Source organism: Convolutriloba macropyga, chromosome 4 (genome assembly GCF_964194025.1).
Source record: "Convolutriloba macropyga chromosome 4, txConMacr16.3, whole genome shotgun sequence".
In the NCBI taxonomy this organism is placed as follows: domain Eukaryota; kingdom Metazoa; phylum Xenacoelomorpha; order Acoela; family Convolutidae; genus Convolutriloba; species Convolutriloba macropyga.
This window is the reverse complement of record NC_134471.1, coordinates 42,910,238-42,937,165: the sequence shown is the minus strand read 5'-3', so window position 1 is coordinate 42,937,165 and position 26,928 is coordinate 42,910,238. Positions and strand designations below refer to the sequence as shown.

The window sequence follows — 26,928 nt, the reverse complement described above, 5'->3', positions numbered from 1 at the left end:
ACAGAATATAGACAGATTGTTGATTTTCATAGTGGTGTGCAGATAAAGCACTAAGTATTCAATCAGAAATAACTAGTCAAACAAATGGCCATAAGTTTGCTTCTCAGTTATTCGTTCGGTGTGCTTATGTATATATATTGGAGGCACCAACGTAGTAAGCTTGTTTTTATTAAGTAGTTTCATCACAAAGTAACATTTTCATCAGCTCAAGATTTTCATAAGCTCATCAACTATTAAATTGTAACAAGGGTCGGCGGAAAAACGTGCTTGCTGTTTGAAAGCTAACTTTTAGCTATCTCACGCACGTTACTACGAACAAAATAACAAATGCATTTCTGAGGTTGTTGGTGTATTAAATGGTTTCTAATTAAACTAATTAATTTAGCTCGAATATTTATACCGATAAATATGAAAAGAATGCATGTACTAGAAAACGTATGTATATATTCAAAGCTGCTCATTTGAACTGAAGGCTGCGCTTGTGTTATTTTATTTTTGCTGTTATTGATTCATTTGTGGCGTGTAGCCGATAATAATTGATCATTTTTATCCTTCAGTGCTGCAACGGACCATTGTCTTATAATTGGTGAGTACTCACTTTTGTGTTTTAGACGTACAGCAGCTACAGACTAGCACTGCAAGCTCATCAAGAGGGCAAGCCCATATTCATAATCAATATTGGACCCACAAGAGCTGATCACCTGGCAATGTATAAAGTTGGATCTCTTGCCAGTTTAGTGCTATGCGAAGCAATAAAAGGGCTTTAGTTGTGTCTATTATTTAAGAGTTTTTCAATGTTAACTTTCAAATCTATTTTTCCTGATTTTATAAATACCATACTTATGTATAAATAATTTTCCTCTTTGCTCTTTTTTATAGCTGCGAAGCTGTAAGCTGAGCGAAGCTATATTGCGGTGCTCTTGGTTTTTTTTACGACTCGAAGAGGAGTATTGGTTTTCTTAAGGTTTTTTTTTTTTACCGGAAGTACTATTCGTTCAGCCGCTGTTTTGACCTAAAAGCGAAAAGGAGAAAAATTGCCGTGTGAACTAATGTTTTCTGAGTGAGAGAAGTTTTTTGATCATGCGCTGCGTTTAGTGAATGACTTTTTGACTTTGAAAAGTAGTTTTTGACTGAATGGCACATATAGATAACCGTTTTTAGCCGTTTTTTTCGTCTAAATGGCCCATTTTTTTTGCTTGTAATTTTGTTTTTTGTTTAAATGATTTTTATTCGATGCTATATTTGAAATATAAACGTCAAAAATTGGTATGACAGTGTTTTGCAGAGCCTGAAAATGCGTTTCAAGTTCAAAATTGGCACATTTCATGATTTTTTTTGTTTATTTTTGGGTTTTTTTCTATTAATTTCTTCATTTCTTGATCTTTCAGCCGTCTTTTTGTAAAAAATCAGTTTATATGGCAACTTTTTTTGATAATTCATAAACTCAACGCCTCTTTCTACCTCGATGTAATTTTGTCTTATAAAATTGTACTCATGCTAATCCGGTTTTGGTAGTTTTTTTTGAATTTTTGTCACTTTTTTGTCTGTATTTGTGTTTTAATTACTAGAAATAGTCTTTTTGTGGAACATGAGGGACTTTAATTTCGTTTCAATAAAAAACCAACCATTTTTTAGCGTTAAGTTTTTGAAAAACAGTTTAATTTTTTTTTCATAAATGCGGTCTTGAAAATTTTTTGACCATTTTTTTTGCAAAATGTTTCAATTTTTCGTATGTTTGAATTCTGCTTTTTCTTTTATGCTCTGTTCCGCAGGATGGATTGTTGTCTCGGATAACTCGTTGTCTTTTCTTTGTCTCAAATGCTGAACAATGAAATGTATTCGTTTCTCTTGATTTTTTAAATTTGATTTTTTACTTTCAAAAATCAAGAATTAGTCTTTGTTATGGTGGTCCTTACATTGTGTCCACATTCTAGTTTTTATCATTCTAGCTCTGTGCCCGCAACTACATTTATACTGTTTATATTTATTTTTCAACTGTTGAAAAATTAAATGATTTTAGCTTTTTCTCAGACTTTTGTCATTTCTTTGGTTTGTAATTGACTTCATACAACATAAGGCAGCACTGAGAACTTGCTAGAAAGCGTTTTCTTAAGTTTCCACTGATTATAATTTTGTGCTTTTTTATTCCGGCCTTGGTATTGTTTTCAAACGATTTTTTGCCTTGGAATATTCTGTTGCTTATGTCTTTTCTATGATGAATTCATTTTCTGATTATGTATGAAATCATGTTTTCTAGGATATATACAACAAGGAAGAAGTAGGTGTTCTTTTTGTCATAATTGCAGTGGTAAGCAATTAATTGTAGTGGTTTTCTGATTCTTAAATTTGAGCATTCTTTGTTTTTTTTTTTTGAAAAATTTTACTTAGTTTCTAAGATTATCTGCCGTTTGCCTTCGCAATCTTTTTTTGAGATTAGAATCATGAATTATTTGAGGGCAAGTGATAGCCCTGTCAGCTTTTTCAGCCTATCAGAATTTCGACCATCCAAATTTTTTCTTACTTTACATGAACTCTTAGGTTACCAAAGGTTTTCAATAAAATTTTGTTCCTCTTTGTGACAGTGGATTAAATTTTACCAATTTTTAGATCAGCCCTGGAGGGGTAATGAGTTAATGGTTTAATACAAAAGGTAATGACTTCAGCTTTGATTACGGTTTTTTGTTTATTTTGACGCTTCGAGTCGCTTCCGGAATTCTTCCGTTTATGTTTTTTGTTTCGTCGTCTGACGCTCTTTTTTCGTTTTACATTTGTTCACACAGCAAAGCTGAAAAAGTCAAATTTTCTGAATGACTTCTTCCTCTCACTAACGGCATTTGCGCGCGTGACGTCATTTCTCACTCGCTTTAGCAAAAGTTTTTAGGTTATTTGCTTGATTAGATTTTGATCATACGTGACTTACCTCACTCAATAAAATGACTTTTGCACTTTAAAACTTAAGTTTAGTTTGAATTTGTTTAAGGTCAAAGGAACTCATTTGTGAAGTAAAGGTCCCTAATAAGAGGCTTCTGCGGAATGAATTTTAACAAGCTTTATTAATTTATCGCTGAACGTTTTTTTTACCTAGTTTTTTGAGCGGCATCGATTTTTTTTTCAATTTAGATCTATCTGTTTCTATCTCTATTATATGGCACGCAGGTCTATTTTTTCGCAGCTAGTCCGGCAATCTGCCGGCTATGTTAAGCTGTGTATTTAGTGTTTAGGAAATTTTGGCGGGGAGAATATTCACTTTGGATAGAGCATTAATTCCACTGACCTGTCCGCGAGCAACTGGCAACAATTGTGCCATTAGAAAGCCGGTTAGGTGGGTGAGTTTTAATAGCTGTGAAGCTGTAAGCTGAGCGGACCTATGTTGCTGTGCTCATGGTTTTTTTTACAATACAAATTATTAATAGCCGCCCTCATCTTATAAAATTGTACTCATGCTAATCCGGTTTTGGTAGTTTTTTTTGAATTTTTGTCACTTTTTTGTCTGTATTTGTGTTTTAATTACTAGAAATAGTCTTTTTGTGGAACATGAGGGACTTTAATTTCGTTTCAATAAAAAACCAACCATTTTTTAGCGTTAAGTTTTTGAAAAACAGTTTAATTTTTTTTTCATAAATGCGGTCTGGAAAATTTTTTGACCATTTTTTTTGCAAAATGTTTCAATTTTTCGTATGTTTGAATTCTGCTTTTTCTTTTATGCTCTGTTCCGCAGGATGGATTGTTGTCTCGGATAACTCGTTGTCTTTTCTTTGTCTCAAATGCTGAACAATGAAATGTATTCGTTTCTCTTGATTTTTTAAATTTGATTTTTTACTTTCAAAAATCAAGAATTAGTCTTTGTTATGGTGGTCCTTACATTGTGTCCACATTCTAGTTTTTATCATTCTAGCTCTGTGCCCGCAACTACATTTATACTGTTTATATTTATTTTTCAACTGTTGAAAAATTAAATGATTTTAGCTTTTTCTCAGACTTTTGTCATTTCTTTGGTTTGTAATTGACTTCATACAACATAAGGCAGCACTGAGAACTTGCTAGAAAGCGTTTTCTTAAGTTTCCACTGATTATAATTTTGTGCTTTTTTATTCCGGCCTTGGTATTGTTTTCAAACGATTTTTTGCCTTGGAATATTCTGTTGCTTATGTCTTTTCTATGATGAATTCATTTTCTGATTATGTATGAAATCATGTTTTCTAGGATATATACAACAAGGAAGAAGTAGGTGTTCTTTTTGTCATAATTGCAGTGGTAAGCAATTAATTGTAGTGGTTTTCTGATTCTTAAATTTGAGCATTCTTTGTTTTTTTTTTTTTGAAAAATTTTACTTAGTTTCTAAGATTATCTGCCGTTTGCCTTCGCAATCTTTTTTTGAGATTAGAATCATGAATTATTTGAGGGCAAGTGATAGCCCTGTCAGCTTTTTCAGCCTATCAGAATTTCGACCATCCAAATTTTTTCTTACTTTACATGAACTCTTAGGTTACCAAAGGTTTTCAATAAAATTTTGTTCCTCTTTGTGACAGTGGATTAAATTTTACCAATTTTTAGATCAGCCCTGGAGGGGTAATGAGTTAATGGTTTAATACAAAAGGTAATGACTTCAGCTTTGATTACGGTTTTTTGTTTATTTTGACGCTTCGAGTCGCTTCCGGAATTCTTCCGTTTATGTTTTTTGTTTCGTCGTCTGACGCTCTTTTTTCGTTTTACATTTGTTCACACAGCAAAGCTGAAAAAGTCAAATTTTCTGAATGACTTCTTCCTCTCACTAACGGCATTTGCGCGCGTGACGTCATTTCTCACTCGCTTTAGCAAAAGTTTTTAGGTTATTTGCTTGATTAGATTTTGATCATACGTGACTTACCTCACTCAATAAAATGACTTTTGCACTTTAAAACTTAAGTTTAGTTTGAATTTGTTTAAGGTCAAAGGAACTCATTTGTGAAGTAAAGGTCCCTAATAAGAGGCTTCTGCGGAATGAATTTTAACAAGCTTTATTAATTTATCGCTGAACGTTTTTTTTACCTAGTTTTTTGAGCGGCATCGATTTTTTTTTCAATTTAGATCTATCTGTTTCTATCTCTATTATATGGCACGCAGGTCTATTTTTTCGCAGCTAGTCCGGCAATCTGCCGGCTATGTTAAGCTGTGTATTTAGTGTTTAGGAAATTTTGGCGGGGAGAATATTCACTTTGGATAGAGCATTAATTCCACTGACCTGTCCGCGAGCAACTGGCAACAATTGTGCCATTAGAAAGCCGGTTAGGTGGGTGAGTTTTAATAGCTGTGAAGCTGTAAGCTGAGCGGACCTATGTTGCTGTGCTCATGGTTTTTTTTACAATACAAATTATTAATAGCCGCCCTCATCTCAGCCGGCTATTATAGCGCTCCTATTTTTACAATTCAAAGAGTTTGAATTGTATTGGGGCGCTGTCTTTTTACGACTCGAAGAGGAGTATTGGAGAAGTCCTTTTTACGACTCGAAGAGGAGTATTGGAGATGTCCTTTTTACGACTCGAAGAGGAGTATTGAAGAAGTTCTTTTTTTAATCAATTTTTTTTCAATTTTATTGGAGTGATTTTTGAAGCGGGAAATGAAACGCGTGAAAAAATTTGGAGTGATTTTGGGGCTGCTCAAAAGTTAAGAGCGGAGCGAAAAAGAGAGTGATTTTTGTTCATACCGCTGTTTTTGAGAGAGCGAAAAATTGATGTGTGAAAAAATTTTCTCTAAGCGAAATTTTTTTGTTCACTTGCGGCATTTTAAAGCAGTTTTTTTTTATTTATTTTGGTTAAGACGTTTGGTTATGATTTTGTTTTCATTTTAGACTGGTTTCGGTAGTGGTTTGAAGGTTTCCGGAAATTAATATGAATTTTATGATAAGTCGGAGGTTTTTAATGTTTTTTGCTGATTTTCAGGTTAATTTTTGCGTTTTTTTTTACGATTCTTTTGTTTTACTGGCTCAAATGGGTATTGAAGAAACCCCTTCTACTTGAGCAATTTTTTGATAACAATTGGTTACAGTTTTGTGGGTAAGAATTTTTTTGTTAAGAAATATGACAAAAAATGGCGAAAATTGGAACTATTTTTCTTAATTTTTTGCAGTTCGTTTTTTTTTCTGTTTTCAGCTAAGTTTCTTTGCCTATTGTTTTGCGAGCATCTGAACACCCTATTGGCTGAAGGGAATTTTCTTTGGATTTATATGTTCTTGAAGTATTAAAAAATTTAATAACTTTTTCCAAGTTTTTCAGTGAAAGTTGTTTTTAACAGCTTTTTTTCATAATTTTAGCCTAAAGTATTTTTTCAAAATTCACATTAGTGGTTTTTGTAAGTACTAGTTGTTTTGATGAAGTTATTTTGGCAGAGATCGTTTTTCGGGATCTCAATTTATAAAAAAAAATCTGATCAGATTTTTTATCATATTTTAACAGATTTGATTTTATTGTTTTTACTTTTTTGTTTCATGACTTTGTTTCAAGATAATCATAATTTAGTGAAGGCACGTTTTGTGTGATCAGTAATTGGATGGCGTTTAAATGGATTTTCACTTCGAGTCGTTTCCGGAATTCTTCCGGCTATGTTTTTTTAAATCAATTTTAGTGGAGTGAATTTTGAAGCGGGAAATGAAACGCGTGAAAAAATTTGAGTGATTTTGTTGCTGAACAAAATGAAGAGTGGAGCGAAAAGAGAGTGGTTTTTTGTTCATTTCGCTGTTTTCTAGAGAGCGAGAAATTCAGGTGTGAAAAAAATTCTAAGGAGCGAAATTTTTGTTCACGTGCGGCATTTTAAAGCAGTTTTTTTCTCAATTTTTTTGTTTAACAGGTTTGGTTATGATTTGCTTTTAATTTTAGGCTGGGTTTGGTAGTGGTTTGAAGGTTTCTGAAAATCTATATGAGTTTTGTTCTAATTCGATGTTTTTCATGTATTTTGCTGATTTTTGGGCTAATTTCTACGATTTCTTTACTATTTTTTTGTTTTACTGCCTCAAATTGGTATTGAAGATACCCCTATTACTTGAGAAATTTTAGTTAACACGTGGTTACAGTTTTGTGGATATAAAGCATTTTGTTGTTGAGAAATATGACAAAAAATGTCGAAAATTGGAACTAATGTTCTTCATTTTTTGCAGTTTTTCGGTTTTTTTCTGTTTTTAGACAAGTTTCTTAACCTATTATGACTTGCCTTTTATTTTGCGAGCATCTGGGTAACCTATTGACTGAAAAGAATTTTTGTCTAGATATATGTGCTTTTGTAATATTAAAAAATATTAACTTTTTCCAGTTTTTTAGTCAAAGTTGTTTGTAAGAGTTTATTTTTTCATGATTTGGCTTCAATTATTTTAAAAAAGTCTCATAAGTGGTTTTAATAGTTACTAGTTGTATTGAAGAAGAAATTTTGGCAGAGATAGTTTTTTGGGGTATCAATTTATGACTGAATTTGATCAGATTTTTAATCATATTTTAATAGATTTGATTTTTTTTTGTTTTATTTTATTTCAAGATAAGCGTAAATTATTGGAAGCACGTTTGTCTGATGAGTAGTTGGATGGCATTTAAGTGGATTTCCACTTCGAGTCCTTTCCGGAAATCTTCCGGCTATGTTTTTTTAAGATCTGTTCACACATTTTCATGATTTTTGAAGTCAAATTGGAGTAGTGATTTTGGTCACGCCGAAACAGGAAGTGGAGCGAAAAAGCGAGTGGTTTTGCGACGTGAATTGTTTTCGCTCTAAATTTAAAGTAGAATGAGAAAACGGTGTTGGAACAAAAATTCGCTTTCTCGCTAGTGGTTTTTTGTTCACATGCGGCAATTTCACTTTGATTTTTAGTTTTTTTTTCGATTTGTTGGATCGGATTTTCTCCTAAATGGTTTGTCCAATCCATTCATAGTCCGTTCTTGGTCTAGTTTTCTGTTTAGTCATTGAAAATTCTATGAATTGTACGTCAGGACTTTCCTGCTATGTGTTTTTACTTCGTCGAACTTTTTTTCGCTTTACCCATTTCGCCGCCTTTTCTACATTTTGCGTGAAATATTTTTGACTTCTCTAGGCTAGTTTCACTCTTGTCATTCTGCTCAAAGTCCTTTTAAACAGCAGCTGCTCAGCAAAGCAATTCAAAATGAAGAGAGTTAGTATAAAAAATCAAAGTCAGAAATGTAAACGGGATAAACCCATAAAGCCCATTTTTAGATGCCAGAATTTAGATACTTGAACTTTGTTCTCATAAGTTTTAGTTACTCTCTTTGATGCTTATTGGTTTTGATACTAGACCCTGTAGCCTCTCACTGAGAGACAGGAGGATGTTTAATTGCGAAATGGCATCAAAATAAATTGCTTTTAAAATTTTTTAATACGAAAATCAATTTTTGTTGATATTTTCTTTTCTTTCAATCCCAATAGAGTTACGGTAATCAATGGCGGCTTTTTTCCGGCAATCTGCCGGGTATGTTTTAGATTGTATTGGGGCTCTGTCTTTATTACAATCCAAAGTATTTCGATTTTATTGGTGTGCTGGTATTTTTAAAGACCTGTTCACACTTATCGAATTTCAGTGAGAAAGCAAAGTGGTGATTTTAATCACGCTGGAGTAGTAAAGGGAGAGAAAAACGAGTAGGTTCGAAGCTCGATTTTTTCAAATTACGTTTAAAGTGGAGTGAGAATTTGCTATTTGAATTTCTTTGATTGCTATCGAGTCATAAATGATTCTAATCAACCGTTCGAGTTCGTGGCCAGTGTTGTTCATGACTTTGTTTCCAAACGTTTTTTGTAAACTTTTGAATTTTGCGAGTTTTTGTTGTACTTTTTGTGGTTTTACAATTTAATCTATTTAGTGACTGGTCTCAGAGGTTGTTACTAGGAACCATTTTAATCGATAAAATTGTTTAAGCTCAAAGTTGGTGCTTTCTATGAATTTGACATTTAAAAAATGTTTTGGCATTTATGAGTTTTGCGAGTTATTGTTCACTAATCTCTTAATGTCATCATTGACAGTTCTCGTCTGTTGCAAAAGAATCCTTTACCGAATCGATCGGTTCAGTTTATATTTATCGCTTTTTATGACTTATACGCTGTTGGTTTCCAAAAAAAAAATAGGGAATTTCCAAAAAAAATAGTGGAAACAGTGGATTATTTGGTGTCTAATAAGAAATGGATGAAAGATATTTTATGGTTTCTAAAGTGATATGGTATGCTGTAGTTAAGAATTTGGCTGGTAGTGATAAGGGTCTTTTACTCTAAAGGATAATCTGATTTTTGCGAATTCTGTAGGTTTTGCCTCTTTTTTGTATGTCATTGATGACCACAAGGGATGCGTTATTTTCGCTAAGGATGCGTAGATTCAGTGTTTTTGTATTATGTTATTTTCAGAGACTGGCACTAAGTTATAGGAAAAGAACTCCTCTTATTGTTTCTATTTTTGTTCACTCCAGATTTTTTGATCGCTTAGGTTTATGTACTTTGTTGACCGTCTTTGTTCGAAGTTGATATAAAAATGTTAAACATCCGATCGTTTAGCAATTCCGTTCTTTGGTTTGTAGTTCAGAACTTGTCTTGCTTTGACTTGATTTAATTGGATCAGGACAAGTTTTGAACTACAAAACAAAGAATTGAGTTACTAAACGATCTGATAATTAACTTTTTTATTTCAACAAGTAGAGCAAGTCAAAGCTATTACCGCAAAATATTTAGTGGAAGAAACCCAGCACTTAAGAATACAGCCCAGTTGCTAGATCTTAAAATTATTATTTCCAGGCCCTTCAGCACAAAATATCAATCAGTTTAGTCAAAAATTGTGCAAAATTTCTCCATTTCCCGTTAGATGTTCTACAATACGCACACTTTTTGAGCTTTGTGTATCAGCAGACCTTGCAATTGTAAAAGACCTAGTCAAATATGTAAAATGTTGGTGCCCCGAAATCCCAAAGTATAACTTTAATTATCCACCAATTATCGGTTCAGTTATAACATATTTTGAAGCCGATGTCAACTTTTGCTCCAAGTTTGCGGAATCCAACTGATAGTGTCCAACTGCAATTTGTAGCAAATTGATCTGTAATTACAGATCTGCCTATCTTTCGCTACTTACGGATTGCATATTTTCAGCAAATTTTTCTGTTTCTTTGTTTTTTTAGGTGTTTCCAATCAATTAGCACATATATATATTGCTTTTGTTCCTGTAACTTTTCAGTAATTAGTTGAATTCTTCAATTAGTTGAATTAAAGTTTTTCAAAATTATAAAAATTTTCTTCTGCCTGGTCTATCTAACCTTGATTGCAAATTATCAAGGTTTGATAACGCGATAATCAAAACTCCACATATCAATGATTTCGCGCGTTATTGGTTGCACGAGATTGAAGATGTGGTATTTGATTTCAATAAATTGAACTAAGATTTAAAAATTTCACCAAATGGCGTTTTTCTAATTAGACTATTATTATAGATGCAACTGTATCACAAAAAACATCAATGACTGACATCAATTACTCAATTTGTTCAGTTTTTTATTCTAATGAGAGAAATATGTGGCGTTGTTCAAATAAAAATAAGAAAACAGTTGAAATTTTCTTATGCTTTTTTGTTCAAATCTTTTAAGTAATAGCCACGAAGCGATAGCGTCTATTATTAATGTCATCGTGGTTTTTTTTACAATTCAAAGAATTTGAATTGTATTGGGGCGGTGTGTTTTTTTAAAGATGTGTTCACACATTTTTCAATGATTTGCTCTTTGGGATAAACAGGTAAAGCCCAGCGGGAGGCCCAAAGTGGGTCTTAGTAGTCTTTCAAGTGCTTAGAGTTGTGCAGCTGCTGGGATGGCCTTAATTTAAGGTTAAAAGGTCATTTTTAGGAGTTTTTGGGCTCAAAATGGTGCAATTTTTCATGTTTTTTGAGATTTTTTTAGTTGTTAGATTAGTCTGAGGTTGATTTTTTTTAACAGTTGATGGAGGCCTTTTGTGAGACAAAATTTACATTTTATGGCCATTTTATGAGCTATATGTTTTGGTACCACAAACTCAAACACCCAAAATGATACTAATTTTTGCAATTTTTCCCAGTTTTTTGAACGTTTGTCATTTTTTGAGTTTTTTCCTGCTTCAGGGGCCAGGGAGTCTTCTTTAAGGTTTGATATTAGGGCGCTGCATAGTTTCTGGTAACAATGGATTGGTTTTCAACATTTTAATGTCTCGAATTTTAGCTTTTCTTTGATAAATCTGCAATTTTTTTAAGGTTTCCTAAGTTTTTGTCATTTTTTGATTTTTGTCCATTCTCAAGTGGCAGAAAACCCATTTCCCCGTCTGATGAAAAGTTACTACATGGTTGTTAGTTTTAATGGATTTGTTTTAACGTTTCGAATTTTAAAAATTTGTTAATAAATTTACAATTTTTTTCAAGTTTTTTTCAGAACATTTGTCTTTCGTGCCTCAGTAGCCAGACAACCTAATTCAGGGTTTGATAGTATGTTATTAAATAGTTGCTGGGGGGCAATTGAATGGTTTTCAACATTTTAAAAGAACGAATTTCTATTTTTTCACATTTTTAATTTCAAAATTATTGCCTATCGATCTTTGAGCCAATGATTTTTTTATGGCGTGGAATTGGGTTTATTATGTAAAAATATGCTTCTTTGGCCGAATTTGTTCAGTTTGCAGACGCGCAGTGATAGCAAGGCCAGTTTGGGTCTCACTGTTGAATTTTGCATTGAAAAAGGATTCGGTTTATTTTTTGGTCCGTCTTTTTGGAATGTTTTTTGCATTTCTTTGATACCAATTGCAAGAATTTTTTGTCCTTTAAAGGCTCCATTAATAAGAGCTACTTTTTTGTTCCAATCAGGTCCAATGAAACAATTTTGTGTTTTTGGAGTAAAGTTTTTGGTTTTTATGGCTGCGACAACTTGTTTTTATTGAATTTTTATTGAACTCTTGAGATTTGCCAGAATTTGATGTTCTTTTTGAATTCTTTTGGTTGAGTCTGATTAATCAGATGTCCATCTCGTTATCTGGCAAGCTGTTAATGAAACTATCTAATGCTTTCACTTTGTACAATGCTTTTTTGGTAATATAACTCGATAAGTATTCAAAATCATCTTTTCATGACTTTTTGGTCAAATTAGCTAATTCGACAAAATTGTTATATTTTTTGTTGTCAAATGAAATGCAGCATGATCAAGACCAGTTTTGGTCTAGTTGTGGAATTTTATAGTTCAACAATTATCCGTATTGTGATGGGGTGCTGTAAATATATTTTTTTGAAGTGCTTTTTCCTTTTTTTTAAGTTGGTTGCAGAATAGAGTGATATCAATTCAAGCCTCAATTATTGAAAAATTAAATTTAAGTGCGATGGGATGTTAATGATCTTACATGGCATTTTCGCTAAAACGCGTATGTTACGTTGGCTTCAACACCGTTTGTATAAATTTGTTCGTGAAATTTTGAACTCTATCTGTATTTAGTGTTAAAGTCTGGTTTCTTGACTTGATCTCACTAATGACATGTATAGTTGGTTTATTAGGCAGTTCCAATTTCAACTATTTACCATTTTTTAGTTGAAAGCGTATGGTTGGAATGTCTTGTGCGGTTGTAAAAAAGCGTACGGTGGTAGAAAAATACTGGTTTTTCGGGGTTTTTTTCTGCAACCTTTTAGCGTATTCTCAGTAAGAAGAGAGGAGGTATTTTTTGGGTGAATTATTTAGTTTTACCTGCTTTTTGTTTTAATTTAAATTTTTGGCGCTGATACTGCAAGTTTTATATAACAAAATTGACTTTTTCCAATCTTTGAGTTTCTCTTTTCCGATCATCATGTTAACGGCACGTTAATGAAAAGTTGCATATCACATCAATGGCATCGAAATAAGGCGCAATGGGTTCTTTTCAATATATTCATTGAAGGTTTTCTAGCAAAAATGCAATGTCCTTTTGATTTTTTTTGTAATTGTTCTTTTTTTAGTCGCATGAGATTCTGGATAATGACAGATCTCGATGGTTTTGTTTGAAAGTTTAAACGAAGACGGTGAATGATTTCATATGATAGCTAATTGGTTTCATGACTTTGAGTTTAATTGTTTTCAAAAAGTGGAAACCTATTTTCTAACTTCGCACTTTTTGTTTTCTGTCTAATTGTTAATTATTCTCAATAAAGACAGGTCTCATATCTTTTTTTTGGTTAAATTTCAGTCATTTGGTTCTATTATTTATCTGATGCTATTTTGACTTCTATTTAGTTTTTTGAAAATGGATTGGCATTGAGTTTTGGTCGTAAGTAATGCTTGTTGTTTTTTATTAATATTGTTGTTTGTCTTGTCTCTTATACTCCTTAATGGCAGCTATCATCGATCCTCTAATGTTTAATTGTTCCATTTGTATGGTGGTAATAGCTTAAGCGATTTTTTAAATTGATAAATCACTTACTTTCGAACAATGTTTTTTTGAAAATTTTCTATCTCTTCCTTTTTTGTTAGGTAACTAGGCCAAAAATGTGATTGAGCGGGGTCGGAACATTATCCGAGGACGCACATTACGGGGCCTCCTTGCTTGTTCCAATGTCATGTAGTCATATAATATACCATGACGATTGAATTGTATCGACAATGGACAGATAATAGTTTTATAAAAAGATATAGTTCATTGCAAGTTTTTAATTGTCTCAAACCATTTGTAAGCATAAGGTAATTACTTAATTAAACCTTAAGTGTATCATCATTGATAGGGTTTCCAAATGACAGATCAGAAGACGCTTGAAATTTCTTATAGTAGTGGACTAATATTTTTTATCGGATCATAGAATTTTCACGAACAATTTTTACGCTGACTTTTGCGCTAGAATTTCATGTTGGGAATTTTAAAGCATCTTTAAACGTATATAGCATATATATGCTTTAGTTAAATAAAAAATATAAATTTACTATGTTGGAGTTTAATGTTGCTGGTGGTTTTTTAATTTTTTTGCGACGCTTCCTGTGAAGTCAAATGTAATTTGTAAGCAGCAGGCATGTTAGGCCGTTGACAATGTTTTTTAATTTAACAGTTATTTGTAACTTTGTTGCCACAAGTTTATAATGTCTGCAGCTGTCGCCCATTCTAGCGCCAATGTTAAAATCTCCCGTTAATAAGGCGTAAAAAGCACTCGAAAGTCTGAAAATCTCATTATTTTCGGTTTATTTGTTGCGTTTTAGGGAATTTTGATTGTGTAATTTTCTCTTTTTTCATACCACCGGCTCCTTTCACGAAATAAATTGACCTCATAGACTTCAGAATAATTCGAGGGACAAGGCTTATTTATTCACGATTGAGAGTTTTCTGGAGTCATTTTTAAGGCGTGGCTGTTCCATCATTTTCTTGGACTTAAATCCTTGAGTGTCCAATCTCTTTACAACAGGTGGAATATTTACTCAGGCTGGCATTTATTCAGATCAACTGGATGAAGCTTACCACAAATGATTTTTGAATATGCTCAAACTGCTATTATGATTTAGGCGCTAGGCCTTTTCATGATCCGAGAACTGTTTACTCTTTTTTGTGTCTTTATTCCGTATTTTTCACACATTGAGCTTTGAGAAACTGGGTTAAGCGCTAAAATGAACTAAGGTATTAAGTTACAGTTAAATTTCAAAGCATGAATCGAGATAAATCTATTGCTAGTGCCATCCTTCACTTTTTAATGAAGGAAGCCAATTTTTTACGAATTATTACAATTTTTGTCAGTTTATGACTCATTTTTGATTGACTCTGAAGACTTCGTTAGCTTTCAGGTTTAGAATATTTTGCTAAACGTAATTGATTCTGAAGACATCAGCATCGCGAATAAATGATTACTCTGTCTTCCATTTTTCTGTCTGGTGGTTAATGGATAAAAAAATTTAGGGGACGTAAGGTTGTTTTTAATAGCTGCGATAGCTATAACTGAGTAGATTTTTTGCGGTATCTTTTTTCCATATTGTCAATTTGTTTGTGACTCCATGCTCACTTCAACTCAGCAGCTTTTGCTCAAATTTGAGTAAGCATTAACATTTTCATTTCACACGTGTGTTGTTATTCACTATTTTTGTGCAATAGCGAGCTATATCTGGCCTTCTCTTGGTTTTCTTGTTTGGTCAAAATTTTATTACGGCCAAATATCACGGTTATTTAAAATCTGCTTGTTGTTCATTTTTCACCGAGTTGCGTGCGTTTTGTCATTTTTCTTATTGGAAAGGATTTTTGGTCACACTTGACATCTCTGTAAAGCCTCTGAAAAATGAACTTTTACTTTCAAAATGGTTTTTGCTGACTTAAGCTGAATCTCATCATGTCGTAAGTATGTGTCACTCTAATTGAAGATTGTTTGAGGCAGCTAATGGAAACAATCCATAACATATACAAAATGTGAAATCTCAGCAATTAGTGAAACTGGCATTTTTCTTTTGTGGTCTTTTTTCATCTTTTTGAGACTGCATGTCTACGGTACGAAGCTATCGCAGCTATTTGTCGAGCTAGTTTTTTTGCCAACTAGTTTTTTTTGGTGGATTTCGTTTCTATGGTGTCTAGTAACGTGATAAATAATGACGCCCGATTTAGTGAAAATTTGAGCTTCTTTCTTTCGATGTTTTTAATTTTGGTTGGCGCTCTTTTGGATCAAGTTATTGAGCGATTTGTGACTTATACCCTATCAATGCTTTGATGTTTTTTGCTTTTTGGGAAATCATAGTGGATATTTTTTGAGGAAATACGGGTTTCATTTATGATTTCTTGTTTTTTGTTGTTGCGCTATTTCAAACTTTTGGAGGATTCCATTCGTTTCAGTAGATTTCCATGTTTAACATATAGATTTGCTTTGATACCGTTGAACTTTATTTCTTTTTTATACCCTTGAAGTTTAGTCTGACACAGTTAAAAATTCAAAAAACAAGAATGTACAATTTGGAAAACCAAGTGCTCGGTGACCAGTTGGAAGTGAAAACAGAATTAGTTTTCTGCTTTTTAAGGTTGCTCCTGTTAGTAAAACGAAATGTGTCGGCCTTTTTCAATTTCCATTCAACTTTTTGTTTGAACGTTATGTATTATGAATGGGAAACATGTATGAATGGTGCTTTAAGAAATGCAAGTTGAAATTGAAAAGTTGAAGTTAAGTAATTTATAAAAGATGAACTGCAGCGAATATTTTGAAGAAAAAATAGGCATAAGGTACGTTAGAACATCGGTTTACTTTGCTCTTACTTCTACATTACTTCCTAAACTTTTCATTTTCCTCTCTTTTGAAGATGGATTATGCTTGTGACAATTATGCTTGTGCTCATTTCTCTTCTTCTTTGTGGGCCTCTGCTTCCCCTGCTGTTGTTGTTTGCTCGGTGACCAGTTGGAAAACTGGTCACCGAGCAAACATGTGTGCTAAAAAGTGCTAAAAAACAGAGTAACTTAAATGCTAAAAACAGAGTATTTAGTTTTTTGTTGCAAACAAGAAAACCAATCAACACAGAAGCAGTCAATCAAAGTTCAAAACGAAACTATTCAAGCTAAAACATCAGTGAAATATCTGGGAGTGGTTTTAGACCAGAATGTTTGTTTTCAAGAAGAGGTCAAAACATATTGAAGAAAATGGCTTGTGGTATAAAAACTATATCGTCCATTAAAATGGGTTTGCCAATAACAACGAGAATTAATCTTTTGAGTGCTCCAGTTCTTAGTCGCCTCCATTATTCGGCTACTTTACTTAGCGGTATATCAAAAAACCTGATAATATCTTTAGAAAAACAACTAAGTTGGGCGGTTAAAACATGCTGCGACAGACGCAAATATGATACCTCCGCAGATTTGAAACTGAAACATGAGATACTCCCAGTTAGTTTCTTTCCAAAATCATAGTTTATTTAAAATAAATCAAAACACGATTGCTGCATACAGACACCTAGATTTTCCAAACTCCCAGATTATAAAACAAAAGCGTACCGATTTGTGGTACCACCCTGTGCGGTCCAACTCCCAAATTTTCCAGAACTCGATTTTTCGTAATATTTGCGATTTATGGAACAATGTAATACTTAGATCAAGTCTCAAATGCAACAATACCAGTCTGAAGGCTTTCAAGGAACGACTAAAAGCCCATTTTCTCGCCGAATTTAGGAAGGAATCAAACAGATAGCGTACGGTAGACTTCCATGGAAGGATTTAAATTTGAACGCTGACTTATTTCTCATGTATTTCTCTTGGTCTATGCGAGACATCAATCTAACTGTTAAACTATCTGTGATAAATACTGACATACACTGCGAGATTGTATACTACTATGTCAACTTGCTAATTGAGTGTTCTTTTTTGATGCAGCCGAAAAGAATCCGTTCTTCTAAAAAGTTTTTCTAACTATGTTTTGTGTAATGTGTGTGTAAGCCTGGGTCTTTTTTCATCTTAGTTTCGTACGGATTTCAGCATTTCTTCCGTCAAGTTTCCAATTCATACATAACAGACTCGCATACGAAAATTACTTGGTTAAGCATTATCATATTCTCTAATTTAAATTCATATGCTATAATTGTTTTATAGCGTTACTTGATTTATTTGCTTGCTGTCTCCGTATTTTTCCTTAACTCGCAATTTTAACTCACCTCTCATTGGGTGAGTCAAAAAGAACCAGTTGACAAATAAGTTTTTAGGCTTCATGGACACCCTCCCTGATCAGTTTTATGTTATACTATGATTCGCGTATGATTACAGTGGACAACGACTGACTCTATCGGTCAAAAGCTATTGTGCATCGTTGAGGCTGATAGTTTCGACCGTCAGCTAAGGTTGAAGGTGGGTGATAGCGGTAAAATTTCTTTTTCAGTGTTTTTCTCTGGCAAGAGGTCTAAAATTTTGGATTCTGGTGATCATTTAAAACGCGGTTCAACGAGGCTAGGGACATACTCGAGCGACACTTTTTGTCAATGTTTAGTTTCATGAAGTTTGTTGATTGCATTAAAATTAACTTTTTGGTTGCTTTTCCCATTTTTTCTGGAGTTCAAAAGTACGGAGAAGTGAATACCTTGTTCATTCATTGGTTTATTAATTCATGTAGTTTGTTTACTAGAGTTGCAAAAACGTTGAGGGGACACTAAACACTGCGCAACTCAAATGCGTCTTGTGTTCTGTAAAATCTGATATTTGCTCTGTATTTTGACGGTCCAATAACTGTGTAATCAGAATTTCTAATTTGGACCACTGATTAAAAATGCATAAAACGCTTAGACTGATGCCTGTTTTGAGGTATTAGACGTCAGTGTTTTGTTTGTTTGTTTGTTTGCTTTCTGGTATTGAGAGGACACTGCGTATATTGGATAGGGAAATTTACATTGATGGATTGGGGAAAAGCGATAGGAAATACTAATCAATTTTAGAGCAACTGATCGCAATTGTGCTAAGGTGAGACATTTTATTGCACGTACCATCTGCTATCAAGCCACGTTCATGCTTCAAAGATTGCAGAGAAAAAATTTAATATTATTTTTGCGTCTCTTTTTCAGACAAATTATTTTGAGCCTTTTTTATTGGCCTGAGGCTTGATTTTCTTACTTCGACAAAAATGCATTATTGCGAGCATTAGGGCAGCGGCCGAGTCTCAAATTACTACTTTGCATCGGAGAAAATGTAATATCGCTTGTGCAAGTTAGTATATGTTAGAGAGTTGCTAATAAAAGTTAATATTTCCATTTGATGTGCTCTTATGTCCTCTTTTCTTTCATTTCATTTATAAACGTTGGATTTTTCCTTGAGATGACTTTGCTAATTAAAGCGCAGTTTGTCGCATCTATGGCTCTATGCCTTTCTTTACCTACGGGTTCGCTAGCTTATTTTGTTGCCCCAATTAGAAGTTGGTTTTGTTTCAAAATAGCACAGAGTTATCCTGCCATGGCAACCATGTATGGGCTGAAAAGAAAGAGGATGGTAATAGGAATGGTAGAAAGATTTCTTGTTCTGTGGGAATGATTATTAAAATACGCGTGACCAATTGATGTCGTTATGTTAGCAAAATGTCCTCTATTATCTTTTGGATTGGTCTTCTTCTCTGTTGCTAGATTAATTTTATTACCAACTTGTTCCAACCAGTTTGAGTTGAGCTTGAAATTAGTAAATATCAGAAAGGCTAGAAAGTAACAAAAAAAACCTTGAATGTTTAATTGTGGCCAGTAGGGATTATGATAATCTTTGACTCTGAGTTTTGCATTGCGTGTTCAGGTTGATTTAGGACGTCGCAAATGGGACTGTTTTTGTGTAGTGTATTTGTGGGTGTGTTTTTCGATTTGTTGAACAATCGGTCGCGAATTGAACAGAATTGAATAATCCACTCATTCATGGAATGCGGCGGACCGACTACAATTTGAATTGCAGCAGAGCGGAATGGTTTCTGGTTACAAAGGAAACATGGTCTTATATGTATGTTGTAATAGTAGTACATGTTGAAGTATGGCAAGTTATGGTAATTTGTATGGCATTTATTCCGTGGTTAGAGATGGCGGCGGTGGCTGTATAGTAAGGGAGTTTTATGGTTGCGTTATTTGGTTCTTCGGTTGATGGCATAGCGTGCGAGAGAGACAGGAAAAGTAGTAGAATTTAGTGGTGGTGGTGGTGGTGCATGTATGTGAGGCTATACGTACACTGGTATATGGTACTAGTACGCACACTTCTTCCTTTTTATTCCATGATGTATAGTTGTTGGCGCTTTCCTTCCTACCACAAATCAAACGAATTCTTCCCTCTTTTTCCAGTTTGTTCAGCCGATTTTTACACAGCAGAACTCCCATTAAGTTAAAGCTGATTACTGCAAAGTGCTATTTTACACCAGTTTATTGCCTCTAATTTAATTGTTTTTTCTACAGCAAAATAGCTTGCCTTTTTTAAATGTTAATTTATGATTGCATCACACAGTATTTGAAATCTTGCTCGCCATTCTTATGATGTTGTTCATTTTAAATGAGTTAGTGCAATTTTCTTGATGATAACGTATTCATTCTAAATTTATGGAAGCATTAATTATGCATCTAAATGGCAACCTTCTATTGATTTACATGGGTGACGTTTCTATTTTTGATCGTGTTGATTGAAATTGTATTCAATTGTTAACTGATTGGCTTTTGGTCAATTCGGCTCGTTTAGTATTCGGTTTGTGGTAGTCTAGACATTTTGAGGAATCATTACTACATGGAGATGTTAAACTTCTCCAAAATTACTGAACCATATGACTCAAGCCTTGAATTGAATTTCTTGTTTTTCCTTTGCTCATTTGGAAGTGAATATCAGCTTCAATGCATAAATAACGCTGAATTGCTATGTTTCAATCCGAACGTTTATGTTACTGTTACTCTAAGCTGAGCTCACTAACCAACAGTCCAGTTATGGTGTTAGAATAGAAATTGGATTGCGGTTTGAATTCATTTTGAGAAGTTGAGACGGGCAAAATTTAATTACGAAGTAATGAAGTGAAATTCGATTCGGGACAAACCTGATTTTGTTTCCTGCTCTTTGTGACGCTTTTTCATTTTGATTATTTTTCCTGTGTCTGATTTGAGACTATTTCAAAATAGAATTGCTTGTCAGGTTTGTCGCTTTCTCTCCCTGGGAAAACCTACTAAATCAATTCGGCGCATTCAGTCATATTTTTGTTTTCAATATGGACAATATTTGCTAGTTTTCAGTTATAACTTATAGCTAAATTTGTTAATAGTGTTTATCCCTCTAGCAAGTGGCAGCGAATACAGGGAAGAATGACTGAATTGTGAATGAAATATGGATTGCGTCGTAGTGTTAATATGTTTTGCTTTCTTTCAGTTGAGAGCTTGCAATAACGTCTTCTGATTTTGCCTTGACCGTTAGGAGGCGATCTTTACAGTGGTGCTACAACCTATACTCCAAATTCAGTTGAACGGCCGGGTACCTCGCTCAAACTTATATTGTAAATATGGACTCTGTTACAGTCGAACATAAAGAATTGCTTCCAGACTAGCTGAAAAGTTTGTTCTGAAACTTCAGAGGCTTTCGAAGGACACAAATTGTCTATTCGTAGGATTACCAACACAAATCCCAACTGCTTTATTGAATTAGGATTACCACAATATTGAAATTGAAGTTTCACACCAGTTTGTCCATATTTGTCCGTAACTGCAACTTGAAGACTATGTTTGAGCATTTTTTCTGTGCTGCGGCATGTTTTGCATCATATCTTACTAATGAAGAGACTCTAAAGCTTTCTCCTTGTTGTGAACATTTTTGAATTTATAAACATTACCAAATAAAATTTTGACAAATCATGACGATATTGAACGTGCCCGATACAAACTTATTTAACATATCCATATCACTGGACAAATCTATTCTCAGTTCTGTTGCATCTGGCGAGAACAAAGAGAACTCTGAAAGTGATGGGGCTGGGGAATTAAACGGAATTTCAACCGAGATATACCTCGTGAACAAACGAATGGATCAATGTCTAGGAACCCTCAAATTCTCTCTCACTGCCAACACCAAACCTAGCACCCCTGTCTTGATTCCTGAAGAAACCGGAAGTCCCCCTGAGGAGGCCGAAGAAGATGCAAATGTCGATTTTTCCGACCCAAGGCCTAATGACGGTGTTAGTGTCAGTGCAACTCCACAAACTGATGATGCATCTATCAATGATTCTTGCCAGGAGCCCCAGAACCCTAGTGATAGCGAGAAAAATAAATCCAAAGAGGAACGAAAGAAAGGTTCGCGAACTCAAGACGTTTACAGAAAGTCTTCTTTGGCTTCTGTATTCCCATCCAGTCCAGAAAAGTCCTCTGAAGCTGTTCATAGAAAGTTATCATGTGGCGCCCAAATGGGGTCAAATCTGTCCATTGACTGCGACCAAGATTTGGCAATTCCAGAATTACGAACTAAAGGTGCTAACGCTACTCAACTAGAGTCAGAATCATTGGTGCGAGTGTCACCAATTGTCTCTAAAGCCTATCATGGTCAAGAAGAAGGAAACTTGCCGTTAAGGAAACGGTCAGCACTGAGACCCCCGACAAATCCCCTGCCGGAAACTTTTCAGCAGCCCGAGGAGTCTTCGCCCGTGAAGTTGGAACCGAACAATGAATCGGATCAGGGCATCACTTATGAGTCAGAGCCCAGGGCGTCCTCGACTGAGAGTGCAGAAAATGAATTCATGGCAAAGCGAAAGAGAAAGATATCAATTTTCCAAGGACGCCCAACTATGATAAATTGGGATCCGCAACAACGCCGGTTACGAAGATCACCATCAGCGGGTTCAAGTTCGGATCAAGATCAGGACCCAGATGGTCACTATTATCAACGTGCACATCAAAATGATAACGACGAAGATGAAGAATATTTCGATGAGGAACATGGGCATTATAAGACCATAGTCAAATCGCCTACGTTGATACAGAGTTCTTCCAGTTACCACGAAGACGCTAAAAGGAAATGCTCCTTGTTCAACAGTGACCTAAACTGTCAGCAGCTCACTCCAGTGCCGGGTAGCGACGACTACTACAGGAAGATATCGGCGTTGAGCCTGGGAGGTATTTCGTTCAATCCCGAAGACGGATTCGAAAGTCTGGACGAAATGGAAGCGAACGAGAAGAGCGCAGCCGGTGCCTCTGTTCAAAGGAAAATTTCAGTTGTGAAACGAGAACCTCCCGAAATCCAATTAACAGTGAACACTACTGCAGAAACGAGAGGTGCTATGTCCAACTTTGACAGGGCAGGTATCACTGGAGTGATACAGTCTCAAAAAGAGAGTGTCATTCAGACTAATTTTAACATGCGCAGCTCAGAGGTGCTTCCAATCAATGCGGTTACTGCTGCTGCGGTCATGAATGGTTCTGCTGCTATTCAAAATATAGGTTTGATTACACTTTCTATTGTAAGGCACTATTAGTAGTGGGTATTGTGAATTTTTTGTTTGTTGAGCGTTTTACTCGAGTATATTGTGACGTGTGCTACGCACTAGAAAGATTGTCGTATAATAGTGCTAAAGCGTGGAAATGCTTGCCGAACGTTTGCAAGTGTTCGTTAATGTTTTGGCAGACCTAAAGAAGCGTGAAAAATCAATTATGAAGTGCCAGTATGTTTTTACATAGCTCCTTCTGAACTCATTCATTGAAAACTTGAAGACAGTCAAACTATCCTTAATTCAGATTAGTCTTGTAAAGTTATTAATGAAATCTGCTTGAAATTGAAGAACCTCATGACTTCACAAAAAACTTAAAAAACGACTATTTTTCATTTTGTTCGTTTTTTTTCTCGATCTATAGAGATGACTGCCCAAATCATAATTTCGACCAATTTTTCCATTTTGAACGAAATATAAATGTATTTGAAAACCTTTACAGCACAATTTATCAATTTTGCTGAGATATAATAGATTTGAAAAAATTGCAGTTCCCTAAAAATTTACGAAAAATTTACCGAAACGATGAAACTCGTTTAAATTCTATCATACGGTAGATTGTTTCGTTTCAAATGAAAAGAAAATAAATGCCAATGTCGATAATCTTTTTGTTTTGTTGCATAAAAATTGAAGTTTTTCCAGCATATAAATCTACGTCCGCATCTTTCTAGTTTAGGAAATCAAAAAACAACGAATGGTATTAAAAGCATTCGTTAATTTGCCACTAAACGATGTATATTATTTTTCTCGAAATCAAGACTTCATGGAAATTTTTTAAATCAATTCTGGAAACCAATTTTTGAAACTTAAATATCTAATTCAGGGAAATCTTTTTCTATTAACCCTCTGTTAAGATTTGGACTGAAGAATAACATTTTGAATTTTCTGAAGGGTAATTTATTTGCAATTTTCGTTCAGTATTCAAAAAACTTAAGTGGTCAAAAGCAGAATTTTCAAAACTTATTTAAGCGCTGTTTGAAAACTTTAAGTTTTTTCCAAATATTATCAAAAATTATATTTTGCCCTGAACTCATATCAATCATTTATACATTTAGAAAAATTATATGAAAAATGACTATTAATGGAAGTAAACTAGGGGAGTGACAGCCTAATTAGGTTGTTACACGTGTGTTGCTGTGACGAAAAAACCTATTGACTATTTGAGAAAAAAACGATTTTTCTATTGTAGATAAATTTTTATCTCCTTCAGTTGAATCTGATTTTTACGGTCTATTTTGGACATTCAGAGAATCAAATGCATTAGTATGTAAATAAATGTAGCGTTTTCGCTGCTACCAGTCAACCTTCTTTAATGCCGTCAATCATCCGATCGCAGATGAAGAACGAAGATTAGGCAGAGATACAAGAACAAAACTTGCTCAGCTGACGTCGGGCTGCTCAGGAATGCTGAACTCGTACATGAGCCGAAGCGACGCAACTGTGAAAGATGAGTGTCCGAAAGCCCATATTAATTTGTCGACATCTTTTCAAATCTTATTAATTTGTCGACATCCTTTGAGCTCTTCTTGGTGTTTTTTGCTTGCTTTATTTAACCATACGAATTTGGAGTTCCCATTGGACTCTATAATTATGGTTTTTTAAGTCCATGAATGTCATAATCTATTTTGCTTTTTAATTGCTCTTGAACGAAGTTCATAGCAATTATTGTAAACGTGTTGGTCTTTTTTATGCAAATTTTTCGCTTGACCATTTTGCGCTTTTCTTCTAGAACATGCTTTGACTTCTCAAGTGACTTTTTCGCGCTTTCGTTCTTCATTTTTGAGTGACCTCTTTTGCGCTCAAGTAAAGCTTCTTGCTAATATAAAGTCGGTTACCTCATGGCAACAACAAGGGTCTGATAGCCGAGTGGGCAGTGCATATTGTTATGGATCGGGAGGTCAGAGGTTCGAATCCTGGTGGGGTCAAATGTTTTCTACCTGCCTGTCGTTCGAGAGCAATTCTTCCGACATTAGTCGGTGGTTTATGTTTAAAATTTTCATATATATATATATATATATATATATATATATATATATATATATATATATTCATAATATACATGAGTAAAGTATTTTTTTATCTCAGTCACTCAGATAAGGAATTTAATTTATTTTACTTGATGCACGCTTTAAGCCCCTTCTGAATTTCAGTTAATCCGGCTGCTGTGTTCTTGCAAGGACAACATCAACCAGGGCATTTGCAGGCGGCACAACAACAAAACCTTTCCCAGACACGGCAGTCTCTTGCCATACCCTCTTTCCATCACCACCCCCATCCTGTTGTCTCTTCCCAGCAAGTAGCCCGTCCGCCCATTCAGGCACCCTTCACTATACCACCCCTCCTCCATGTATCCCAGACAATTGCGCCCCAGTCTATCTCTCCACATAGTATGTACTCTTCTGACAGCTCCCCAGTGTCATCCAGTTCCTTCAACATTCACGAGGGAGGATCCAGGGGATCTCTCACACCTCCGCCTCAGTCGTCATCAACCGTATCCAGAACCCCAGGCGACGCATCTCTCGTATCCTCCCAGGTCTCACGTACTTCGGGATCCGGTTCAGGCGTTGGCTCAGCATCACGGTCAGTGAACACATCGGGAGCGACGGGACGAATGGCACAATGTGACCTGTGTCCATACCAAGCAAAGCACCCTTACCAGATCAAATTGCACAAAAGAAACTGTCATAGTGATGAACGACCCTATCAGTGCAACTACTGCTGGTATGCCAGCAAACAACGATGCAACTTGAACCGCCATATTAGACAAGTGCATAGACATGCAACCAGTTTCTCCTCTATTGCTCAACAGAATGCCGCATCTCCGGGTGCATCTAACAACTCTCGCACGGGATCTGCCCCCTCCCTCAATAACTTTGCCAATAGTTCCTCTCTAACAGAAAGGAACATACGTGCAGTGGCCAAGCCCTAGCACACCAACAAACAACAGCTTGCGTTAAATGTGAATTATGTGTGAATTAGGTTTAAATATTGATAATCAAACATATTCTCAGTGGGAGCATTATAGTTATTGAACGTTTTGTTTCTTTTGAATCCTACAGTATGTTGAACATACGAAATATTTTATTCGCTTTGTTTCATATTTGAGCAGGAACGAGAAAGCCTTTTTTGTCACAGGGAATCAGCCTATTCAAAGGAGATAATTTCAATGAAACTGAATCACTTTATAGTAGTAGATATTTTACACTGAGTTGAGATTATAAGGCTTATCAATCTCAAATGGGAAACGGAAGCGTATTCGGTTTATGTATAGATATTTTTATGACTAGTGCTTAGTAAATGTCCAGTAGCTATACTTTTCATCATATTTTCTTATGTAGCCTCTTTAATTATTAAAACTGAGTGAAACCATATCGTTATTGTTCGGCTGACAAGTGAACTGTCAGGCTCTTTCACATACACAAATGCATCTGATCCTTGGTAGCACTTCAGTGTGCAGTCCACTGCCGAAAATCATACCGTTTATCCTGTATCCCATCTCATTGGGTAAACCAATGGGAAGAGACTTTTCTCTATTGTTTCCTTCCGTCTCACCCAATGAGAGAAGGGGGATGAAAAAGTTGACGGAAATTACCAAGACAGCATATAATGAAAGTGATCGACAAGAAGGGGACGCTATAAAACAAGTAACGGACTATGAATTTAAATTAGAACCATGATAATGTTTGACCACGTAATTTAAAACCTTTTGTCTTTGGCTCCAAAAGGAACCTGTCTCCTACTTCCCCTCCACCCACCCTGCCTCCTGGAGGAAAACATTAATTGTAGTTAGACTGACGAACTCAGTGGAGAAGACGAACTTAACAGACAGCAGCAGGAATGTGTATAACGTGGGAGCAGGTCCAACTCGTACTTTCGTGTAGTCAGGCCCACTCCGACCATATATACATTACTAAAAGCAAAGTGAACAAACGAAGCAGTGTTCTTTCGTTGATGAATTGTTTTTGTGTAGTCTCATTCGAGGTGGGACTAGGTAGTACAGTTTTTGAGGTTTAATGGCAAAATACCCAATACTCAATGTGCCAAATTACTCAATGCCATAATGT

At 34.9% G+C, this 26,928-nt stretch overlaps 2 protein-coding genes across 2 annotated transcripts in view; both read left to right on the top strand.

Moving 5' to 3' along the window:
• Positions 1 to 866, top strand: part of LOC142337690 (NAD-dependent protein lipoamidase sirtuin-4, mitochondrial-like) — a 72,064-nt gene extending 71,198 nt beyond the window's left edge. Inside the window, exon 6 of the mRNA XM_075387133.1 lies at positions 612 to 866. Coding sequence (XP_075243248.1) covers positions 612 to 767 — 156 coding nt within the window. The 3' untranslated portion in view covers positions 768 to 866. The remainder of the gene's footprint in view (positions 1 to 611) is intronic.
• Positions 446 to 26,012, top strand: LOC142337689 (uncharacterized). The gene is made up of 3 exons (XM_075387132.1): positions 446 to 586; positions 20,764 to 22,817; positions 25,015 to 26,012. Exons 2-3 carry the CDS (start codon positions 21,242 to 21,244, stop codon positions 25,791 to 25,793), a joined length of 2,355 nt encoding a protein of 784 aa, XP_075243247.1. The 5' UTR covers positions 446 to 586; positions 20,764 to 21,241; the 3' UTR covers positions 25,794 to 26,012.
• The last annotated feature ends 916 nt before the right edge of the window (positions 26,013 to 26,928 follow it).